General features: G+C 38.2%; 1 protein-coding gene across 2 annotated transcripts in view; it reads right to left on the reverse strand.

Annotated features, from left to right (window-relative positions):
- The window catches only part of ccbe1 (collagen and calcium binding EGF domains 1), a 39,370-nt gene that overhangs the window by 2,989 nt on the left and 13,424 nt on the right, over positions 1-22,957 (reverse strand). For both annotated transcript variants that reach the window (XM_077497444.1, XM_077497443.1), the window contains 8 exons: positions 9,060-9,112; positions 8,507-8,641; positions 7,213-7,350; positions 5,028-5,140; positions 3,494-3,590; positions 3,030-3,169; positions 2,288-2,323; positions 92-127 (listed from right to left, as the gene is read on the reverse strand). In XM_077497444.1, the coding sequence (XP_077353570.1) occupies positions 92-127; positions 2,288-2,323; positions 3,030-3,169; positions 3,494-3,590; positions 5,028-5,140; positions 7,213-7,350; positions 8,507-8,641; positions 9,060-9,112 (748 nt within the window). The remainder of the gene's footprint in view (positions 1-91; positions 128-2,287; positions 2,324-3,029; positions 3,170-3,493; positions 3,591-5,027; positions 5,141-7,212; positions 7,351-8,506; positions 8,642-9,059; positions 9,113-22,957) is intronic.

Consider the following 22,957-nt stretch of genomic DNA (forward strand, 5'->3'; position numbering starts at 1 on the left):
TTTTATGTCTGTCTTGTTAACGGCCCTGAAACAACAGCGCCGGATTTTTGCGACAGAGTTCATAAGTTGATGTAGGTGGCGATTGTCTTACTGGAGGTCCAACTGGCCCGGGTGCTCCTCGCTCCCCCTGGAGGGTAAAGAAACAAATATTCAGTTTAGATGAATTTGAGTATTGGGGAGCACCAGAGGAATTCATAATATTGTATTGTTTTTTTTTTTCTTTAACGAGCGAAGCGCAACTGTGAGGAATTACTGTTGATCTACGGTAGCGCTCGTTCGCCCGACCGCTGAGGTGGTTCGGCGGGCTCGCGGGGGTCACGCTGGGGCTGTGACTGTTTTGGCAGATGGTTTGGATTTGTAACTCGGAGAGACAGATTAGCATCACTCTTCCATCTATCCACACAAACATCCCCGATGCGGGAAAATTGAAGGATTCTGCGTGTAGCTAAGGCACCTGAATTGGATGGAGCACACAAGCGAGCCGCTAAGCCGAGCAAATCGGTATTAAACCGTTCCAAGAGATGTCATAACGTGGTGGGATCCCAAGTGCTGTTACATACTTGCTACATTTGACCATGAACACAAAAACAGAATCAGAATCAGACGATCAGGAATAAAAAGATACAGTTTTGGCTCATTTAAGTAGTATTCTTGCGCATGCACAATTTGTGCCAATATTGTGCACATTAATAACTGTGAATATGACTTTTAACGAATCCGTGATGTCATCGTCGAAGACCACTACGTCTGGTCTGACAAGTTCGAACTGAAGAAAACAAAAAAATGATGACTCATCGTCGTAAATCCGCGGCGTGTGTTCTATGCACACAAAAAAAATATCACAAAGGGACGATTATTAAGAAATGCTAATTTTGGCCCATGTTGAGAACTAAAACACTGGTAACGTAAAATACTAATATGCAAAATTCCCATGAGATGAGTTTTCTATTTTGGGTAGGATCATAAAAGGAGAATGGAGGAAGAAAAAGTACATTTTATGATAATATCGTAAGAAATTTATGATTTGTTTTGTTTTGTTTTGTTTACACAAAAAACTGTATTTATGATATAATAGTCATAGTATTAAGAGAAAAAAAGATCAGAATAAAGTCCAGCGTAAAAATTGTTGTGTTATATCCTCCCGACTACCAGGAAAAAAAAATATTGTCCAATCATGTTAATTTTGATATTCCCCAATCTTTGTGAAGTAACTGGAATATTGCAAAAGAAATTAAAAAAAAAAAAAAAAAAGGTTTTATTTTTAAGCTATGATGAGTCCACTACAGAGGACATTTTTTAAAACTTAAACGCTCGGCTCAAATACAGTTAAAATAATTCAAACAATACTTTAATGTGTTCTTAAGAGTCTTATGAAAAACATGTTAACAACATTTAAAGCCTAAATTTGTTCAATAAAATGTGTTGTACACTTTTCCTCTTCCCTAAAAAGTGCTTGCACTGAGGGAAGCCATTTTCTTTTATGATGCAATCAAAGGTAGCAAAGCCCGACCCCTACACATTTGGTATCATTGGAAAGCTCTGAATGTCCTCTGTAGAGCCCAAAAGTAGTTAATTCAATCGTATGCACTGGGTGGGAGATATTCAGGTGTAAAAAGGTCGATTACAGAGGACAAATATGAAAAGTTGTAGTCCCAGACCAGTGTGTGTTATTATGCATATGAGAAAAAGTTCATGAGAGTAAATTAAAACAATTACAAGAAAAAAAAATCGCAATTGTCTTTTTATGGAGTTGTCACATTCCGAAAATAGTCATACAAATTTGCAAAAAATTGTATCCTGTCGCTAAATATGAGTTTAATGCAAACGCAGCCTTCATGTGTCTGAGAAAAATCCGAAACAAGACAGAAAGCAGAAAATATCAACGTGAAGTTTGGAGCATCCCGAAGCCTTTTTGGCTTCCTGACGAGGTGAATGCTAAGCAAACTGTTCCTGTTCCCTGATGAACCCTTCCTGGAAAAAAGAAAAGAAAAAAAGCCTGAAATATTCCAGACGTGCCGCATGGGCCGCAGGGTTTTCTGAACAACGATCGGGAAAAAGTTAATGGCCACTTGAACACTCCAAAATGTGAACCCCCCCGGGGGCTTATGTTTGATTTTCAATGTAGCAAGAAAAGTGTTTGCACTTGAGTGGATGACAGACATCACAGACAATCAGTCAAATGTCTTAAATCCAATTTAGCAACTTTGACTGTGAACAATCATCGCTGACTGGCCGACACCGAACTTCTATTAATCGCAGTTGAACTCGTTTCCAAACGTAATCTCACCTTGTGTCCGTCTTTTCCTGGCGCTCCCGGAGGCCCCTGGTGGACAACGACAAAAATTCATTCAAGCATGTGCATTTTCATTGTGTTTAGCAAAGATGATACGTTATGCCTTCATAACTTATACCACTTTTTTAAACTACCCGTCTTAAGTGCACGTGGACTTGCGTCAGTATTCCAAACAACATGGACAAACCTCTAATGAGGATTAAGAGTTTCAGGCAGACGAGCATACGTCATTAAAAAAAACTCCAAATTCTCACTCAAGGGCTTTGTGAGCTTTTGGCCCAGTTAACGTCGCCAGCTCGTCTGATTGCAGGTGTTGATAGTGTCATTCATCAACGTGGCAATGCGCAACAGCATCCTGCACATTTTTGGTCCACGTCCCGGGTCGCGCTAATCAACATGAAAGGATGACGCTCGCGGGCAGACGACGACAGAAGGCCAAAGAAAACCAATTGTCAATGGATTAAACTTTCATTGTTCTTACCTCAAAAGGTCAAGGCTTAGTTAAAACGTTTCAGAGTTTAATGATTGTATTAATAACCATAAATCAACTCCACATATTTGCATGTGATCTCACTCTGAAAATGAGTCAGATGCAGTTGTGCTGTCACCATCATCCATTAGTGGGAAATGAAGTGTTACAAATATTGTTACGGAAGATGTGGGGGAAAAAAAATGTTCACCAGTATAATGTCATAATTTCAGAAGAATAAAAAAGTGGTGAAGATTATCAACTGACCACAGCTCCGCGAAGGCCTCGTTTGATGTGCGACAAGTCTGGTGTGGGCCCCATGGGACCCATAAGGCCCCTTGGTCCAGGTGGTCCCGGGGGCCCCGAGTGTCCTACAAGACCTGGCTGCCCCTCTGGTCCTGGATCTCCTAAACAAAATAAACAAACAAATAAGGATTATTTCCTGTTATTTCCTGTAGAAAGATTAAAAAGATTTTTATTAGATAAAAAAAATAAATTAATAACTGTTATATAAAATTCTACAAATCTGATTTTTTTTTATATTTGACTGTTCTTTCTGATTATTAAAAAAGGACAATCTTTTAATAAAATAAAAATTACATTTTCATAGAAATATTTTACATGTAAACCATTATGTTGATATTTCATTTGCTTAGTTATGAATTGATTTGTGTGTGCATGTTGCTGTCAAATTATTAAGGCTTTAACGGTCCACTAAGTCGCACATTTACCTGGTGGACCAGGCAGGCCTGGTGGTCCCATTAAAAAGGCAGCTGGGATTTTGTCGTTGGTCCTCTGCTCTGAAATATCAGAACTGCTTAACAGTATCTTGAGTAAAGAAAAGGGATGAAAAAAAAAACCTAGAAATTAATTTATACATAAACAACAATTGCATGATAGATAAATTACTATCTCCCTGACTAAGTCAATTACAACAAGGCATTATTATCTTGTGTGGTGGACCTAATATTACGTCCAGTATGTATAGAGCTGAAGTACCACATGACTGGAAACAATTATTCATGTGACCCAGAGTGCCACTAGTGGGAAATGCGAGTCTGCTGTTGACTTTTTCTCCTGTTAATTTGCTGTCCAAGTCGCACTTGGAGAAAGACATCAAGTGAAGTGAAATGTGTCGAAGCGTGTTTCTCCATTTTTTTTATTTATTTTTTTTTAAAATAAAGGATGAAATAAAGTAGTGTATTGCCCCTCCAGGGTGCTGTTAATGTTTGACTCCTGCAGTAAGATATAACTGTGTGAAAAAATAAACGTGGGGGTAGATGGTTTCTGCAGATCTCAACAAAGAAGACGATACAGTGAATGTAAGATAGGTGCAGTTTATCGTCTGCCTGCTCCAGATTGTTTAATTGGTACTCCGAGTTGTAGTTTATTGTACAACTGTCACATCAAACAAAAGAAAACTAGAAATTAAAAAGCTAAACTAAAATTTTCAACCAAACTTTATAGTAAATGAAGTCAGCTAGCTTGATGATAACTCAAAACGCCTTGGGTTAGCTATGGAAATTAGCATAGATATTACTGTATGGTCAACAGCGCGTTGCCACGGCAACAGTGTTTCACAATAACTCACAAACTTCGTGTTTTAACATCATGCTAATGAAAATGTTCAACCAAACTTTATAGTAAATAAAGTCAGCTAGCGCGATGATAACTCAAAACGCCTTGGGTTAGCTATGAAATTAGCATAGATATTACTGTATGGTCAACAGCGCGTTGCCACGGCAACAGTGTTTCACAATAACTCACAAACTTCGTGTTTTAACATCATGCTAACTAAAATGTTCAACCGAACTATATAGTAAATAAAGTCAGCTAGCTTGATGATGACACTAAATGCCTTGGGTTAGCGATGGAAATTAGCATAGATATCATAGTACGGTGAGTAGCGTGTTGCCATGGCAACAGTGTTTCAAAATAACTCACAAACTTCGTATCTTAATGTCATGCTAAACTAAACTGTTCAACTGAACTACATAGTAAATAAAGTCAGCCAACTGACGATGATAACACATAGCGCCTTGGATTAGCTATGGAAATTAGCATAGATATTACTGTACGGTGAACAGCGCATTGCCACGGCAACAGTGTTTCACAATAACTCACAAACTTCATGATTTAACATCATGAAGGACTACATACTATTCTAAGCAAATAAGATCCCCTGGGAGACAAACTGCTACTTAATGTAGTGGGGTTCGCTGAACAACATTTGGATTTTGAGAAGTTACACGTGGAGACGGTCACCTTCTGTTTCAGCTGCAACACGGTGGTCTTGATCTGCTGGAAGTCGTCGCACGTAGCCGAGCAGGTCCCCGTATTCATCACATTGTCGGATTTCTCCAAGACATGATGCGGCACTGTTAACGACATCTTTGTTAGGATTTGTATTTATTTATGGACCATGTTAACTATTTTATTGCCACATATAACAAAAATGTCAGCCATGCCAGCCGATTTTGAGCATGTTAACTCATCTTTCAAGGCAAACAGAATATTGTGTGCTTTTACTACATATACAAGGTGTGTACCACATGAAAGTTCACATTCCATTCTTTCATGAGAAAAAAGTATGTTTCTACCTTATTCCGTTCTTTCATAATAACCATTTGAAAATAAGTAATTTGAGTGACATTGAGCGAAAATTGAAAAGATAAGGAGAAAACAAGATGTTTGTGAAAACATACATTTTCTCCACAACAGTGACTTTTGACACTAATATTTTGTAGTTTAGTGAAGCTCTGTAAATTAGGTTTAATGTGACAATGTCGCCCTATTTCATCAGATTCCGTCATATTTCATTGTAATTTTATACACCGGCAACCCATTAAAATGCTGCCAAATGCTGGCCATAGTTAGTGGGTGTTTTTGATTCCGCAACCCAGTGACCAGGCAGCGCTGCACTTAGACATTGCACTGCCCATTGTCATTTAACGTTTATGGCGGCATACATTGTGATTTTACTAATCGTTACGTTTTTGGTGTTCAGAGAGGAAAGAGGACAAGTATTTTTGTAAACAAGAGAGAAAATATCAAATTCTTGGGTCAAAGTCTTGGGTCACTCCTTTGAGGAGACCCGTGCGCCGTAATTTTTCCACTGTCATTCCCATTTACTCCTCTGGTTGGATAATCAGAGTAACAATCGTGAAAAAAGGTCAGCATACAGAGCTTGCTTTTGTTTCCACACGCATACATTAAATGGCAGATTGACAGTGCCGGGACCACGTTGCTTTTGCTCAACCGAGGAGACACCCTCGGGAGGAAGGACCGCCTCATTGGCGACGGAATGGGCGTGAACATCTTTATTATTATTATTTTTAATCTTCCGGGTCCTTTGTGATGTTTTCCTCAAGAGCATCAAGGCAAACCAAGGAAGGACCCCGGAGTCGAAGGGTTCAAAGTTCACGCTCAGGAGGAAAAACTGTTCTGACGTGCCATGTGTAATGACTACCAGGTGCATACACACACATACGCAGAGCGGCAAAGTCTGCTTTAGATGCAGGGGCAGTGCCCCACCAAATTTTTCATTTTATGTCCCCCCCCGAGGACATGAAATGTCCTAACATAACCCTAACACTCACAACAGTACTGTTTGCATTAACGCACTCCTTTCAAATATGTATGTGTAAGATGGAGTAGTCATATAACTCAGAAAAATATCCTGACATCAGCCCTTAGAAATTCAAACAGCCTAGCGGACGTTGCTTGCATTTTGAAGCTATTGAGCATCTCCCGAAACCTTCATAGCATGCAAGACAGACAGAACATTTTGTGTTAACCTTAGCTGCTCAGAGTCCCGCTCTGCCCCACTGCTGTATGGTGTTCCACAGGGTTCCATTTTGGGGCCCCTGCTGTTTACATTGTATTTGCTGCCCCTGGGCTCCATCTTAAGAAAGCATGGTATTTCCTTTCACTGCTATGCGGATGACAGTCAGATCTATGTCCCGCTGAGTAAAAAGGACACTTTCTCCTTGAGGCCACTTTTGTCCTGTCTGGAGGAAATCAAAGTTCTGGATGGTACTGAACTTCTTGAATTTCAATGAAAAGGAAACAGAAGTTATGGTGTTTGGTCCCAGTGGTTCTTGTCCATCCCACCCCGCTGACTTGGACCCCCTGCCCCCTTATCTAAGCGCAACAGTTTTGAACTTGAGTTTTGACTCAACATGAGACACTGCATTGTTTTAGTGTTTGATGGTGTTTACAGTTATTAATTGTTTTAACTGCCTTTGTATGTCTAATTTTTACTCCATGCACACCACTTTGTATGCAGCCATAGTGCTCTTTAAAAAAAAGTTATTTATTTAATATTTGTCCCTTTCAATGTGACTCAGCTTGGCGGTAGGGCAGCGCCCTCTATTGGCGAGCCGCCACTGCTGCGCAACACAGAAAACGGTCGTGCCGCACAAACTCTGCCTAGCAACAAGCCACTGACCTTTCTCTTCTTTGCTGCATGTCCGCCCATCTTCCTGCAGGAAGAAGCCTGGATCGCACTCGCAACGGAAGCTCCCAACCGTGTTGATGCAGTGTTGGGAGCACACCGTCATGTTTGAGTCGCCGCATTCGTCGATGTCTGGATGAAGCACACTCAATTAATCATATGGGGAAGGGCTCTACTATATACAGTATATACGGGGTATTTAAAACAGATTAAGTAAACGGATAAAACTACACTAAAAACAAATATTCACTAAAAACCAATAAGAGAAATATAATAATACATGACAGCCAAGCAAACAATACAATCCCAAAACAGATCCATGTATAAAAACTAATTTTACAATAACCCCCTTCCATCCCCCTCAAAAAATGCCTTACACTACGTGACTAGAAAAAAAAAAATCATAATAATCTTCCTAATACTTAAGAGATTTGTAGTGAGAAACGAAATTACATTACACGGAACAGAAAATGGATTGAAAGAAAAAAGTAAAATCTAACAAAGAATGAAATCAAATGCTGAATGTAAATTATTGCGGTGTAACCTAACCACCAGATAAAGTACAAATATGCCTGTAGGGCTTCTAAGTGGGATAGCAGATTCTCAGCTTTGCCAACATTGTGTCGTTGCTAAATCATGTTTTATTTTATTTTTTTTTATTGTTGAACCGTCAATTAGGCATGTGCCGATTACCAGTTTGACGGTTTACCGTGGTTGCTAAAAGTCAGCGTTTCCATAACCGTTCAATACTGGCTGTCGCTGGTAAGAGTGAGGGGACTTCTAAGCAGGGCACAATATGACTGGTTGCTTGCAAAGTTGAGTAAAGTCTTTTCAAAGTTAATTGCTTCCAATTATTTTTTTTTCTTTCCTTCTCGGCGAACAGTTATGCATGGAGGAGGAGGATGGCAAATGCAAGAGGAACACTGCACAAGCACGGATGCCTTTTTGCTCTATTCATTAATGGGAATTGTCATAAAATAAATAAATAAATAAATAAAATAATGGTGCCAGTGGGTACAAGTTAGCCCCAAGGGCAACATGAGTTGCCTATGGGTCTGTTGATGACACACAGAATTAATATAGAAGAAGAATGTCAATGTTATTTATTTATTAAAACTCAACATGGTATACATTTTTTCTGAACCAAATGTTCTATATTTTAATAATAAAATAGATTGAAGGCAATGAAAAAAAATGCTTTATTTACCCAAAAATTTCTGTAAATTTAATACCGTTCTGTCACGTGATTGACAGAAAACAAAATCATATGCTTGCAAAATGGACTCACCAAGGCAGTATGGCTTCTCTCGGTTCCTGTGCCGCTCGCGGTGGTAACGATAGCCGGGGTAACATGTGCACACCACGCGGCCAAAGTGATCACTACACTGCTGCTCGCAGGGAGCGCCAGCACACACGTCGTAGTCTTGAAAATACACGGGGGAAAAGTTAGCTCTGTGAATTTGTACGTCACAGACACAAGCAGCAAATTAATCGGGCCGAGAAGGATGGTGGCTGCCATATATTTGAAATAATTGAATATATGTTAGGTTTCACCAAATTGTGCGTCCCTTGGAGCTCAATATTTATCGATTGCACATAAATAAGTGCACTACAAAATAACATCTTAAAAAAAAAAAATATATATATATATATATATATATATATATAGCATGTTGAGGCAAAATCATGTCCAATTTTGTTGCAAAATATCTTTTCATTGCTACTGGCTACAGTACACAAACTTTTTGATACAATTGTAAGCATATTTGATATTCATAATACATAACCAATAAATTGATTACCCGTAATCAAACCTAAATTATTCGGGTAGATTTGCTTACCTTCGGGAATGCACTGGCCCAGCACGAACTTGAAGCCTCGACAGCACTGCTTTCTGAAAAATGCCAAACGGAAGCAAATAACGTTGGGTATAATATGTCTATTAAATCCGCATTACGGCTGACATGTATTATTAATAAAACACAAATACGCGCAGCTGTCTGCAGGTCAGACACACACACACGAGTTTCCCGCCGACTTGGACTGGTTCCCTCACAGCGCTCTGTCCTGATCCAAAACATTACGATTATTATTCATCACCGGCTCACACGGCAAAAAGTGCTTCCAGGTGTTGCTGTTGTTCAAACAGGAAATGATACACACACAAAAAAATGGAATTACACGATGAAGTGAGCGGGGCGATACAACTTGCAAATGTATTCCTTTTGCGCTCCACTTTGAATATGATTGAGGTCATTCATTTGTTCTTATGCTATTCGTGAGATGAGGTAAACGACAGGAAAGCAGCATAGAGGAATCGACACTCACAGTCCAATTGTAATTTCAAAGAAAAAAATAATAAACAAAAGCAACATTTTGAGAATTAAATATCTAAATAGATTTACAAATATATAAATGAAACATAAGACATGCTTTACATGAACGTTTTGTTAATTTTATTTTATGTAAATGTAGATATCTTGATTGTATCCAATATCTTTAAATAAAAAAATACCTTTTATTCAATAAAATATTTTGAAATTGTAAATGTAAAATATAATCTTCACCACAACAAAAATTTATAAAGCCATCTTTTACCAACATAAAAATCTCCACATTTTATAAATAAAACAAAAAAAATCCTATATTTTATACATACAATTAATTAAATTGTTTTCTAAATTAATCGGGGAAAAAAATGTACAAAATCATTGCAATTTTAATGTTATTACTTTATGTACCGCATGGACCTTAAATAATTAATCAAAAACTTTCGCAAAGGTATACCTGTAGTTATTAGAAGGCCAATTAATTAATGACCTTTAGTTACAAATGGTAGCTGTGCACTCACTGATAATTTTGCAGATGACAAATGCTCAAGTTACTGGAGGTTATTCTTACAAAAACGTAGTTCTTTTCAGGAAGCTATTAGATGAAAACTGTAAATCAACCACATGGAGGGGAAACCACAATGTTGGCTTGAAGACATTATTTTGGTTCAACAATGTACTTTTAATGTATGTTTTCTTTGAATGTACGTCGCGAGACATGCTCACTGGAACAGATTGCAAATAATACTTGTTCACTCGTATGAAATATTCGCCAGACACCGTGACGACTTCTCTCGGCACACCGGGGCATTCGACTCCACTAAACTAGATTTTATTAGTTACTGGACTAGACGGTGAATGTCATCCCAATTAAGGGCCAAATTGATTTTCCATGATAATTGATCCTCAGTACCTTGAGCTTTAGCTTAAGAAATTTTCTACATTTTTGATACACAATGAGCACTGCATTTCCTGATTTTGGCTACACTATTGTATTGTAAATAGTCTGGGAAGGGGGACAGCACAAGTGGACACCCTGAGAGAGTTGACACAAGGACGACTTCCCGTGTGACCCGAAGAAGAATAAGCAAACAGTCGGTGGGACGATGAGACGGTAAAAACAAACTAACCCGCCATCACGAGAGAAACCAGATCCATATCCGTGTTCACTCTCCCTCAACTGCGCATCTTTTATTGAATTAGCATTAAAAGGGAAAATGCTCACACCATTGCAACATTATACGTTGTTGCCCCTTGTGGAAAATCCAAGCGAGGTTAGGAAACATCCAAAACAACTTTACAAGATTATCTTCTCCTCCTTCATGGATGATTATGTTTGAAATCATTTCTTGTGGACAGGCGTTGACACATGCTGACATGACTTCAGTCAGATGTGGAGGGAGGGGCTAATGTTTCAACATGTGTGAAGGTTAAAACAACTTAAGGAGAAGCAGATCAGGGGCCTGAAACAAATAAAATGAAACCAAACAATTAAGCATTATCTGACCCTAACAGACAAGACCGGCCGAGACTACACTTGACTTGACTAAACTTCACTACACTAGACTAGGAAGTACTAAAACTAACAAAAACACTAAAACTAAAACTCAAAAAGCCTTTTCGTTAACGGAATAGAATAAAAACAAAAATGCTTTTGGAAAAAAAAAAGAAAACTAACTGAAACTACATTTTATGTTTACAAAACTAAATTAAAAATATCTATAATCATAGTGAACGTGTCCTTCGTTTTAGTCTTTGGTAATTAATTTAATACATGAGCTTTTGGGGATTACCTTAAATGTTATATTTATTTTGATAGTAACCGGAATAAAGTCGTTTGAAATTGTGTCACACAGAAGTGACGTCATCTAGCAGCTGCCAATAGAAAAGCACTTTCAGATGACATCGCTCCTAGGCAACAAATTTGCCTGCTTGAGTTTTGGTTTGCCTGCTTTTTCATTTAACTCAGCCGAAATGCAACACTAGGTTAGAAATGTGTTATTTTTGTCATTCTGACATGGTGTTTATTAAATATTGCACACGTAATACAAAAACAAACTAATGCTGAAACTAACTAAAACTAAGCATTTTTTTAAAACTAAAACTAAGCATTTTTAAAAAAAACTAAAACTAATAAAAAAAACTAAAAAAAAAAAAAAAAAAAACACCCTGAAAATTATTTAAATGTTACTCAATTTGACAAACATAACTCAAAACGAAATAAAAACTAACTAAAATGAAAATTCCAAAACCATAATAACCCTGATAGATTGAATGAGACTACAGGCAAACAAGGTTAGACTAAACTATACTAGACTTGGCTACACTTCACTAGATTAGACCACATTATGTTAGACTTACTATAGTATAGACAAAGCTACCCTACAAGCTAGATTTCATAATACTCGACTAGGCTACAAAAGACTAAGCTACACTACACTAGCAAAAACACGCAATTCCTAAATGGTCATGATGTTATGGTGAAGCACAGTTTTTGCTACAAAACAAACATTCAACATCATATAAACCCTGGCTAAATCTGAAGAAATCCAATGATTGAGGGAAAGGTACAACAATGTTGAGCTATCCGGTTGAAATCTGATGGCGATTTGGGGAATTCTGTAGCGAGAGTTAGTTCAGGTAAGACCCCTGGAAATGGCCCAAATCCCAAGAAAACAATAATTGGAAAATGGTAGACTCATCCTGCGATGGACTTCGTGGTTGCCAATATTTTCGTACTTTCTTCTGCCGTCTCACTAAAGCAACAGACTAATGTGCACATTTCCAGATTATTTGTCTTCAAAATCTCCTGATGACACACAATATTAAAAAGACCCCCCCACCTGATTATCCGGCTCACTTTGAATGTGTGCATATGTGACATAAAATATACAACCAATTAACCCATAATTGAATTATTTCCACAAATATGGTGGCTGCCATTTTTCGCTGTTGTTTGTTATTCTTTGAATGAGATCCATTACTGTATTAAAAAGAATGTGCCTTTTAAGATATAAACATACTTACTTTTGATTGACACTGTAAGAAAGCAATCTTAAATCATTCACTGCCATTGACGGAAAAAGACGTCAAATTATGCTTTTTTTTTTTTTCTGCTGGTCTAGCAATGAATGTGTTAAAAGCAAGATCTGTGTCCATTCCTCACTTTCTATACTTTGGCCATGCTGTGTTTTCTCATGTTCACTCGTCTTTTATACAAGTCCATATTGATGCCAAACCTATAAAATGGAATTCATCCAACTTTTTTTTTTTTTTTTAATGGATTCAGCAGGTATTCCGTCTATTAAAACCTCAATGGTACCGAATGCACTCCATGCACACTCCCCTCTTCATGTGTAAAACATGCTGTTGCTACGAATGAATCTTTTTAATACCCCACATAAAAAAAAAAATTTTTTTAAAAATGGCAATGATGAGTTTATACGAGCGACGGCGTGTTGAAGGTTTATCTTCGAGGGGAACGCAGACGAAAGAATGATGAGCCAGCACGTCACATAAACCACAAAAAGTGGTTATTTAGTCACGTAACGTGTCGACTCGATGACACAAAAACAGTGAGAATAAATTCCGGGTGTGCGGAAATATGAAAAGATTTTTGTTTTCGTTTAACAAATAGTAATATATTTAATTTTTAATACATTTACATGACCTATATTTAAATTCAATTGCATGCTTGTGAAACAAAGACTTCAGCATAAACTGTCTTGGTATTTTTAAGAACACTTAAGTAAAAATGTAAACACATGAACTATATTGGCTCCGTTTGTACTGGAGGGGTTTCACATCATGTCACTTGCATATAAAACTCTTCTGTGACAGGAGAAGAAGAAATAAGAAATCAAGATGTCACCCATAGATACTGTCTTGGTATTTGTAGGTGCACCCAAGCAAAAAAAAAAAAAAAATCATGCTATGGGATACTAAATCAAGAAAGTCACCATAATCTTTCTGGCGCACTTGAGTAAAATCAACTTTCTTTTTGAAAAATGTAAACACCTTGCTTGGTCTCCACTGTAGGGGGGTTCGCATCACGTCACTTAGAAATGAACCTCCTACATGTCTGGTAAAGAAGACGATGTTATGGGATATTAAATCAGGACTTTCACCATAAACTGTCTCATCGGTTGTATGCGCACGTTAGTAAAAAACACTTGTATTCAGGTCCTGCTACCTGAAAGCTAAAGATGAGCTCAAGTTCAGCAAGTTTAAACCTGATACACAAAACACACCTGAGGACAAAGGGTATAAAGGAAAACAAAAAAAATACAAAGTAATCTGAGTCCATGTTAAGAATGTACAGAGAACCACCAGATTAAGAAAAAAAAAAAAAACAAGACACTTAGAGAGGTCAGCGGTTCATCTAAAAATACCACAGGAGCGATTTTCCCTGTTCTTACTGTAAAATTCCTTTGACGTGCTGACGTTCCCTCAGCCGTGTCCTCATTATTCCCTGGAATTATTAGATTGCAGGCTACCTTTCGGATGCCAAAAAAAAGGTAAAACAAAACTGAAGAATAGTGTTTTTCCACCAGATGATATCTTTCTACTGAGAGGGAGACAGCTGGAGAACTTTAGATGACTAAAGGCTTATTTCGCAAACTTGATGACTCCGAACAACATCGAGTTTTGCAACCGGCAAGAGTTTCTGCAACCTAACCGACCTTGGATCTTAACTATCAATCAAAATCACTAGAATTCCTTGCTTTGTATTTGCCAAATAATGCCTGACAGTTTGAAGAGCTGTCGAAACTCTGCTTCCGGTTGACCTCTTACACCCGAAAAGCTGACGTTTGACTTGAACTATTGCAACTGTCTGGTGTCAAATCTCCAAAATTACTGTTGTTTTTCCAAAGTAGTGTTTCCTAATCTTTCCAATTTAGTTATTTTTCTCTACATAACATCAGCCCATCTGGTTGACCACTGGTGTACTAGAAGATTTCTGTTTTCTGCCAGTCTGAAGAAGAAACTCATAAATTACCTTCTCATATGAGCTTGGCTAGATCAAGCCACTTATGTCAGAATCATTCCCAAAGAAATGAGCTTCTTAGTCTAGAAAAAAAAAAAAAAAAGATTATTGTGGGCTACCAATATATCCAGCCACCTGACTAGACAAAACTCTTCCACAACTCTGGTCCTCAAGGGCTGGAGTCCTTCGGGTTTTAGATGTTTTCGTCCTCCACAAATACCTGATTCAATACCTGCAATATCAGATCAACAGCAGGCTCTGCAGAAGCCTGATAACGATAAGCTTTGGCCAAGGAAGTCTTAGCAGCAATTTCGCCTTAAAAAAAAAAACCTTTACAATGGAATTATAATCTGACCCAGGATCTACTTTGGTTCCCAACCAAAGATTGGGAAAGAACACTCTCGGAAATCAAAGTACCAAATCAGGTCAAAGTGAGACTCTACAGGACAAGTGATTCACATGGCAGAATTGTGCTCAGGAAGCAAACACACTGGTTCTATTGGCAACAACTTGCAACAAATCCAGTGTGTATTGTGCATTTTGTCTTAAGTCAGCTGGCAAACAAATAAAAATTGATGCCGGATCTGTTTTGGATACCAGATTGTGAAAGGCTAGTCATGATGATCTCCCTCCACAAACAAAAACTTGAGCCCTTAAATTAATATCTTCAAAGATCCATTGGTAGCTTATACCTAAATTTTCAGATGGACATTGATAGGAAGTGGTTCACGTAGCATACAATCAAGGTTTGGGAAAGGCTGGAATCAAGGAACTCCAGAGACAAATCTCTGGAAGTCAAAGTAGGCCTTTTTGATCCAAGCTCCCACTTTATGATCATTGGTAGGGTAGTTCTTCACATCAATGTCATGGGCATTGGACCTCACACTCAGTGGTCCATTTACACTCTGTGAATTGAATGCCAACCAACTCAGCATGAAGGTTTAACAAGACAAATGCATCCCAAGGGCCGTTTGTAGCCAGCTGGTGACCCAATAAAAACCCAGTTTGGGAATACTGTAGAACAGTCTAGAGAAGCTTCAGAGATTGACGCTCCAACTACAAGTCACGCAGCTAGCAATGGGTGGGTTCACATTCAATGGCCCATTCACTGGCCACCAATCTTGACTATAGTCTGCTTTTTGTCTTATGTCAACTGACATCCAAATAAAAACTCACCCAGGATCTGTTTTGGTTCCCAACCCAAGCTTGGGAAAGACAAATCCAGAGAAACTCCAGGGACAAAACCTCAAACTGGAAGCCAAACTTCCTTTTGAGGGCCATTGACATAGTCGTTTACATAGCTGTCAAGGATTCGGATTTATTCATACTCCACGGTCCGCTCACAATCACTCTGCGATTGGCGACCAATCCAGGGTGTAGTCTGCATTTTGCCTTAATTTTTGCACTTGCCCTGTGACTGACTATAGCAACCAGTCAAGGGTGAAGTCCATCCAGTCAGCTGACAAACAAAAACTTAACAATTATCGGTTTTGGCTGCCAATCCTAATTTGGGAAACACTGTTCTCAGGTAACCCCACACCCCAAACTGGAAGACAAAAGTGAATCTTTAAAAATTCACGTGCTCCTCATTTCACAACCAGCACGCTACAATAAAAGCGCTCAGAATACACTGCGGAGAGTAACACAAAGCTATCTGCAGGTGTTGGCAGCTGTATGGAACATGGAGCAGACTATAAGTGTGCTGGACCATAGCTGGACGCCAAAACACCGCCTGTTCCTTAAAGCAGAAGCAGCTGCAGTATTCTGCACTAACAGCAAGCTAGAAGATGAAGTAATCCACAATGATACCTGTCACTTTCGGAACACAGATACAGATAGAGATAGAGATAGACAGGCTGTGTCCAAATGTCCACCCTTGTCCCCTAACCCCTCATTCACTACATAGTCCCGCTCACTACTTTCTCCTTGTCACATATCACGTGACCACCGTAACTGAATGAAAATGTTTTAAAACTATACTTCAGTTCCTTTGTTGTAAATATTTTCAACTAAAAAGCATGTATTATTTCCATTAATGCTTCACTTTGACTCTCACGCTTGCGCTTTCGCTCGCGCCATGTTTATCCATGCTCGCAATGCATTGTGGTCTATATCAACCCCGGTGAGTGAACATCGATGTTCGCTACTTTTCAGAGTGCATTCTGGGTAATTTTGAGTGCCCTGGACATTCGGTCGCCACGACAAAATGGCGTGACCCCTCAGTAGGGCACTATATAGGGCGTAGGGTGCGATAGTATAGATAGAAATAGTGAGAGAGAGTGAGAGAGAGTGAGAGAGAGAGAGAGAGAGAGAGAGAGAGAGAGAGAGAGAGAGAGAGAGAGAGAGAGAGAGAGAGAGAGAGAGAGAGATCAGCATTTGTTGCAAACATTCCAAGTTAAGAGTTTGTGATGCCTCTTGTGGTGACCAGTAAGTCACATAAAATCACATTTGTCTATATGTACTGTAATTTTACATAGAAAATGGGTAAAACAGATACTTCCATGTGGTTGTAATTCCAAAAAGAAGGATTACAGTTTTCCAGAAGCCGAATCATTTGCCTTAGATCAGGAGTGACTTCACCTAATTTGAGTGCTGGAAGAAACAGAGTAAAAAAAAAAAAAAAAGAAAAAAAAAAAAGAAGAAGAAGCTATACAAGATTAGCATTTAGCTTCTTTGCTAACTCCACTTCGGTGACTAACTCTTCGCCATGTCACTTCTATTGTGGTTGGTCACCCTCAAATAACACTATAGTGTCTACAGGATAATGTTTATGAGACTGAAGTGGCACTTTATTAAAGAGGTTAGTCAACCCAAAAATGTTTTATTGGCGCAATTATGGTCTATGCAGTCCCACTAGTATAAATACGGTATTCTGGTTAATATTACGTTAGTGGCAAAATCCAGCGTTTTTTTTTATCCGTATCAGAAGGCGGCCATTTTGCCATTTGCTGTCGAGTGAAAATGACATCACAGTTGCTCAGGTCTCAGGTAACAACCAATCACAGCTCAACTTCAGAAAACAGGTGAGCTGTGATTGGTCTTTTTTTTTTAATTGTAAATATTGAATCAGTTTAGCAATTTACCATTGTAGTCATTTTTTTTTTAGAGGATCATGTGGGGTAAATCTACTTTCACACTCAAAGTGGCATGATTATCTTCATGTGTGCTTAAGGAAAATCACAGTTAGGAATGCTGCATGGTGGTCACTTGTGTTCAAGCAGTGCAAGCAAGCAACAACCAGCATGTTATCCATTGCGTGATGTCCACATCTGTCACTAAGGAATGCTCTTTTAACACTAACATGTCCTCCCTTGCGCTAACGTGATCGCTTGCACTCCTTCTGCATCTTCCTCACTTTAGGAAATACACGTCTGGGCCAAGATTCACCTCCAGTAGGAGTAGCAATAAATGCAAATCAAGCACGCCTCCGTCGTCGACTCACAGCTAATCAATCAGAACTTCTAAAGTATAGTAATCATAAAAATAAAAATGCATGAGCAGAAATACTGTAATAAAACTTTTTTTTTTTTTTTTTTAAAGTTTGCCCACCCCTGATTGAAAGCTACATATGTAAGTCTTCAGTAACATAAGTCTGTGTGGAACAGTGATCACTGCAAAAACCTACGATACAGTGAGACCACAAAAAAGTGTCGTCATCCGAAGTCGGTCGGCATGTATTGCGTAACTCAAAACGTCACACAATATCCATTTCCAATTACAGGGCACAGTGTGTGCATACAACTGATTTCTCAGTTTATGTTTCGCTACGCCTGCAATTAATCACAATGCGAAAACTACCGACAATTTACTGTGTTTTTATTCCTGATTAATTGTGATGATTCCCATTAATTAATCATTACGCGTGTCTTTGAAGGGGAGCGGGGCTCGTTAGCTAGCCCAAACCTCTCTTCTTTCTCATCATCCTTCTTTTGCATTCACATTTCTTTTCAGCTTTCAAAGATGATAAAGATGTGATTTTATGTAAATTATGTACAATAGGAGAAAAAAAATCTGTAATCTTAGACTACAGGATTAACGTTATTATAAGAGATTAAACTAACATTTTAAGAGCACTGTACTGAATTATGATTTATTATAAAAAAAAGAAAAGAAAAAAGATTATTATTATTACTATTTTTTTAACATATATGCACTTTAGTTCACATTTGTACGTGAAAATGCAATGCGTTGAAAATAGTCACATTTTCATAATAACCATATTATTAACGGGAAAAGCCAAGATTTTTCCGGGAATATAGTTGCACTTTTAAGATAATAAAGTCCTAATATGCTTTGACACAATATAGGCACTATGTTTTACAACGTTTAATGGTAATAGATTGTGAGGATTTATTGCATCTGAATTGTCATCTGGGGTTGTTTGACTTTTCCGCGGCAGGCTACGTTTCAAAGTTACGATGGCGAGGAAGGCTGCCAACCGGTGTAAATGCTTTTCAGGCATCTCAGATTGGCATGATTGCTGTGTCTACATCTGCTCAAAGAGATGTTGAGAAACAACCTGGACTCCCTCCATCATCCTTTCTTAGCTACATTAGTAGCACAAAAAAAAATAAAAAATTACTAAGATGTCGCTAGATTAGAGATTTTTAATGCCGCTAACTTGCTAAAATAATCAGCTAACAAGAAGTTTAATAAATTGATTTTATGTCACAAAGGGCTTAAATTTTTACAAATGTTGACATTCCAAAAACTAATCAGAATAATAATCAGAATAGAACATTCTGCCCACATAAAATAGACCGAAAAAACAACTAAATAAATCAAACTCCAATGTACAGTACCTCATTGGGATACAATTATTTCCCATTGTTGCTTTAAACAACATTAGACTTGAATTAGGGGGTTGCAGTCAATGAGCGACTAAGTGGGCTTTTGATGACGATAACAGCTAGCATACGCTAACTACAGCTGAAGTGCGGGTGGGGTGGGAGGTGGGGAGGGGAATCAGGCAAGAAAAAAAGAAACTAAAAAGCTCCATAACAGCAGAATTATTTTTAAAAACAACACTGCAACCACGACACATGCCGCACATTAATTATCTTGCAGCTGTAGAGTGGAAAGTCTTTTATGGGGAAGTCTTTTTACAGGCCGGGCTAAGCCAACATCGTACACGCAATAAATCAGCGCAATCATCCTTTTCGCGCGCCCCCACTGAAGAGGAGTTATAAACTAAGATTAGAAATGTGTGCTTTTTGTTCCTGCCATTGTTGCTTAGCACGTGGGGGGGGAATTCTGGCCTTCGTCTTGGCGTGGCCATCGCTGTGACACTGAAACCGTTTCAACAATGTGAGCGTGGCTGATGAAATTCGGCGAGTATATCAGCGAGTACGTGGCCCTTTTCGACGCGATCCATTCACCTTCAGAAACGAAAATGACATCATGCTAAAAAATGAGGTGACGGTTCGCACATCCGACTCAGGGCGGCATCCAAATGAGACGAGTGGGCATTCACTCTCCGTCCGCATATCCCCCCCACCCTCCTTTCGTGGAAATATTTCACCAATATTGCACTTCACGGGGGAAAAAAAAATGTTAATCATTGGATGCTGCAAGAAAGTTTTAGAGTAATAGTGTCTTATTTTAAAGGAAATGTCATAATGTCATTCTGATCTTAGTTGCAGTATTATTAGAATGATTCTGAATTTACAGGATACAAGCATAAATTCATAATGTTCATATTGTTACTGAATAAAGGTAATGTAATTTCAAGAAAAAAATGGATAATCCGAGAGAGGTAAGAGAAATACTTTAAGAGGAAAAATATTTTATGAAGCCTAACGTAATTATTATTATGTGGCAATGTCAGAGGTAATGATCTTTTCTTTTTTTCTTTTAGGAGACATCTAAGCAAACACAATATGATTGGCTGCTTACAGTGTTGAATAATGAGCTGCCTCTTTTGAAGTTAATAGCCTCCAAGTAACTTTTTTTTCTCCTCAGTGAGCAGTTTCGCACGGAGGAGCAAAGAGAAAGAAACACTGCAAACAGATGCCTTTATCTTTTAATTAATGTGCATTCTCCTAAAAGTAAAAAAAAAAAAAAAAAAAAAAAAAAAAAAGTGCCAACAGGTGCTAGTTCGCCCCAAGGACAACATGAGTAGCTCACGGGACTGTTCTAATAATAGCTCACCAGTGATGGGACACTGAATTAAAACGGGGAAAATGTTAACATTTATTTATTTATGTAAACTTAACATGGACCAGATTTTTCTATTCTATATTTTGTTTAAAAATAAAATGGATTGTGTTCAATAGAAAAGACATTCTGTTTGTATTATTTACACAAATATTTCAAATAGGGTCATTTTAGAGCTGTCATTTTAATACATTGATACTGCAATATCTTTGCTCACGGCTATCATACATTCAGAATCTAATATTGGTCAATATCTGAGTTTTACAAAGAAAATGTACATTTTACAAGAATAAAATGTTTGTAGTCTATCAAAAACAAATTTATTGATATTAGGAGGAAAAATGCGATGAGAAGATAATTGTAGTTCCATGACAAAAAGCGGTACATACAAAAATAGATATTAAATACAGTGCTAGACAAAAAAAGTTGCACATTTCAAAAAATAAAGTACTAATTTCCAGACACCCCTTTGCTTTATAGGTTTTCATTAAATAAAACTGAAGTTTGAAAACAGAACTCTACATACGCTAATAAACCATTTATTACCACCATGAAAAGCACTATAAAAACAATTTGAAAAAATAAATAAATAATCACATGCAGAATGGAAAGCCAAGATTTAATTTTCTAAATGTTTAGCAAAGTAACAACACTTAGCGCCCGCGTCGTTGCCAAACTGGCACCCAACGCTCACACCATTTGCACTAGTAAAGCGTTTACACGGCAATTAGAACTATTTGAGGAGCAAAAGCCTTGCCCGGTCCTTCACAGTCTCTTTTTGGAGCCAATATTCAACCTGGGAGCCAGACAAAATACCAACACGGTAACTCTCAGCTCTTGTCACAATAGATTGAAAACGGCAACATGATGGGAGGTCGGCCGTGGCGCTTTGATGAACGATGTTCCGTGAGACTGCTGAAGCTCAACAGCCGAGACGACCCCACAATTCAGATATGAATTCGTAGGCTCACTCCCGCTTGGATTTCAGCATCTTTCAAAAACATAGGGAAATACCCACCCGCTAATTGTTACGTAAAGGAACAGCTAGCTGTGTTTTTAATCACTGTCAGATATTTGCTGTTTGTGCAAGACAGACAGACACGAATGAAGAAGATTTTTGGGTAAAAGGTAAAATGTCTGAATAATCCAGTCCTTTTTTTTTTTTTCTTTTTTGTGCTAACTTGCGGGATTATACACAAAGTTGTGTTTTACAAATCTTTACATTATCATACATCAAGATTCACTTTGCATAAATTAACCACGTAAAAAGATTACCGACATGTGATTGTTCACTTCGGAACATTTCGACTGTTCAGTTCCGTGAGACGACTGCATCCATGGCAACCATGATGTTTCGAAAACTTCATCAGAGAGCAATTTTTTTGTGGTCACTTAAATCTAAACCAAACATAAAATGCTTACGTTTTGGCATTGTCAGCGAAAGCTATGCGACGAACAGATTTCATAACTGCAGGATTACGTAAAAACAACTTGGACCAATTTCTGGGAGTTCTGCCATGTGGAAATGTCTGACTTCTACTACAAAGGGCCCCATTTTTGTGCCCAGCGCAAGCCTAGCGCATAGCACAGTCTAACTGTTCACAAAGGTGGAATTTTCTTTTTTCTTTTTTTTTTTTGGTATTTTCCTAGACTTTGCACAGGTAGAAAACATTGTGGTATGGAACGCAGCCGACTCACAGCCAATCAAAGCGGCTCCACTCATTCCCATTAAAATCAGGGCAGGAGAAGTGCACACAGGAGTTTGACATTGCAGGAGCAGAAATTGATTCGCTGGGGTCAAACCATTTATACAGGTAAATTGCGCAATCTCCCCTGGCGGATGATGATGTAGTGGGCCGTCCATGTGACGTAGGCAATTAGACCGCCTTGCACTCCTGAATTTTTGCTTTCGAACTGAAACTGTAAAAGATTCCTACAAAAATTTACAACAAAGTTTTGCATAAAACACCTCGACGTTAACCACAACGACGTCCCATCTGGTTGTTTGCTGTGCTAAAAGTAAACCGTTACTTTTCAATAACTTGTTGACATTCACTTTGCATAACTGACACAAATTGACATTTAAAAAAGATACAACTTCGCGCATGACCAATATAACTGATATCGTCAGCATAAATAAGGTAAATGTTTATTTACTTTTATTAAACTGCACTGTCACCATGGAAACCATGATGTTTAGTAAACCCATTTGAGAAACATCGAGTATGGACTTTTGCGCTCGAATTTTGAACCAATACAAAACGCA

The sequence above is a fragment of the Festucalex cinctus genome, chromosome 15, assembly GCF_051991245.1.
Source record: "Festucalex cinctus isolate MCC-2025b chromosome 15, RoL_Fcin_1.0, whole genome shotgun sequence".
Classification (NCBI taxonomy): Eukaryota; Metazoa; Chordata; class Actinopteri; order Syngnathiformes; family Syngnathidae; genus Festucalex; species Festucalex cinctus.